General features: G+C 26.7%; 1 protein-coding gene across 1 annotated transcript; it reads left to right on the forward strand.

The window, feature by feature from the left end:
• Window positions 1–1,389: 1,389 nt before the first annotated feature.
• On the forward strand, window positions 1,390–2,070 carry LOC127746748 (defensin Ec-AMP-D2-like). The gene is made up of 2 exons (XM_052260980.1): window positions 1,390–1,546; window positions 1,764–2,070. Exons 1-2 carry the CDS (start codon window positions 1,483–1,485, stop codon window positions 1,937–1,939), a joined length of 240 nt encoding a protein of 79 aa, XP_052116940.1. The 5' UTR covers window positions 1,390–1,482; the 3' UTR covers window positions 1,940–2,070.
• Window positions 2,071–2,229: the final 159 nt, after the last annotated feature.

A 2,229-nucleotide genomic window follows, 5' to 3' on the forward strand; every position in this document is an offset into this window, starting at 1 on the left:
TCGTTAAAAAAAAAAACTCTTGATAAAAAAATTCTTAAAAAATTTACACTCAAAATTTGAAAAAAGGAAAAAAACAAAAAATAAGTCGGTGAAAAAAATAAGTCCTATTATATACATATATAAAATTTTATTAGAAAAAATTCTAAATATGTGGTACAAACTGCAAACATAAAAAAAAAAATCAATCCAACAATAAAAAAACTATTAAAAAAAATAACGGTGTTTTAGATATATTTAAAAATTTCCTATTTTGTTTTTGGTGTAAATTGAAAACGATGAATGATGTGTGGGCACGTGGTAATGGCAGAAAGGGAATCAGACGTACAAAGGTGTGGAGATAAGTGGGTCCAAAGTTGTCCCAAGAAAACGTGGACACTCTGCGTCGACAACCGTGTTTTCATTAAAAAAGTTGAATGAACACAAAACCCTCCAAATCAAAAGTTGATAAAGCCAATGCCCTCAATACAATTCAATGGGCTCTTGAGTTGTCCCTTCTTTTTCTTTTTCTGGATCATTCATCAGTTTTGATATGTGAATTTTAGACGTATTTAATTTGAGACAGTTAAATTTATTAAATTATTTGATAATTTTTAAATATTAATTTNAATAAAAATTAATATAAAATTTCAATTAAAAATAAAATATAAAAAATTAATTATAAATTTAATAAAATTATAAAAATTTATAAAATAATTGAATAAGAGGTATTTGTTGGATATAACAAAAATGGGTTATGCTAGGCTGCTGGCTGTGTTTGTTTTTAACGGTGAGATACTGAAACAGAAATACAAAGACATAAAAACGTATTTAATAGATAAGATAGAGACAAAAACATTATATTTAAGGATATTGAATTAATATATTTTGTATTTAGACACAAAAATACTAACAAAGAATATAATTTATTTTTTATTTTTTTTATTATTTTTATTAATTTTTTATAATACTATTTTTTATTATTATATTTTCCTTCTCAAATTTTTTAAATGAAAAAAATGAGAATAAATTGAATTTTTATAATTTGTTCTAATTTATCACTAAATAGAATATAAAAACATAAAATTATGTGTCTTATTCTCAGTGTCTTGTCTTATCCATTTTTTTAGAAACAAACACAGCCCTAGGTAACTAATGACTTTCTTAAATAATATGAACAATAGACTCTAAAATTGGTCCAATTTAAATTAAACACATTATACTATAAATTACTTACCTAAATTTTAATATTAGAATAACCATTCGCACACCTAAATCTTAATATATCTATTGTTTACGTTATTTAATATTTTCACTGTCTACTTATACTATTCCAATAAAAATATATGTATCTCTTAGATACATGGAAAGCAACCACACACACATAGATACATTTATTCCTCTATATAAGGCAAACCAATTCCATACACATATTGCACTCACAACTACTACACTCTCCCCTTAATTAGTTTCTATAAATATTCCATTATTATTATTATTATTATAATGGCTCGCTCTCTTCCTTTGCTTTCCACCATTTTTGTCCTCCTTTTGCTTCTAGTGGCCACTGGTAATAATAATAACTTAGTCTTTAATTTCTTATTAATGCAAGTTTAATTTATAATAACAACTTTATAATAATTTAGCTATAATGAATAAACACTATGTACTATGTAAGTTACACCAACCCTTTTATTTTATTTTAACTTTTACGTAGTGTTATTTATTTTTTCTTTGAATACAATGATTTTGTTAATTAATTTGTGTTTATTTGTGACTTAAAACAGAGATGGGACCAATAATGGTGGCTGAAGCTAGAACTTGTGCGTCTCAAAGCCATCGCTTCAAAGGAGTGTGTTTGAGCGACACAAATTGCGCCTCCGTTTGCAAAACGGAGGGCTTCCCTTCCGGGGATTGCCACGGCTTTCGCCGCCGATGCTTCTGCACCAAGCATTGTGCTTAAACAGACATCTTATTAGTCAATAATTTTCATGGATGAAGATGATGGATCTATCATCTTTTAATCCTCATCATGCATGTGTTATAAACTTTTGTGTTTTAAGAATAATAATGTTGTGCACTTTGGGTTTTTTTTTTAATTTGTCTATCACTCTCTCTCTCTCTAGTTTTTCTAGCTCTTTTTGAGTTTTGAATGTATGGGTAATATTCATGGTTCTATTATTATTTTTTATTTTTATTTTTACTTTTTTCTAAGGAGAGATAGACTCGAACCTGCGACTCCTAGTTTAGTAT

The sequence above is a fragment of the Arachis duranensis genome, chromosome 1 (genome assembly GCF_000817695.3).
Source record: "Arachis duranensis cultivar V14167 chromosome 1, aradu.V14167.gnm2.J7QH, whole genome shotgun sequence".
Lineage (NCBI taxonomy): Eukaryota > Viridiplantae > Streptophyta > Magnoliopsida > Fabales > Fabaceae > Arachis > Arachis duranensis.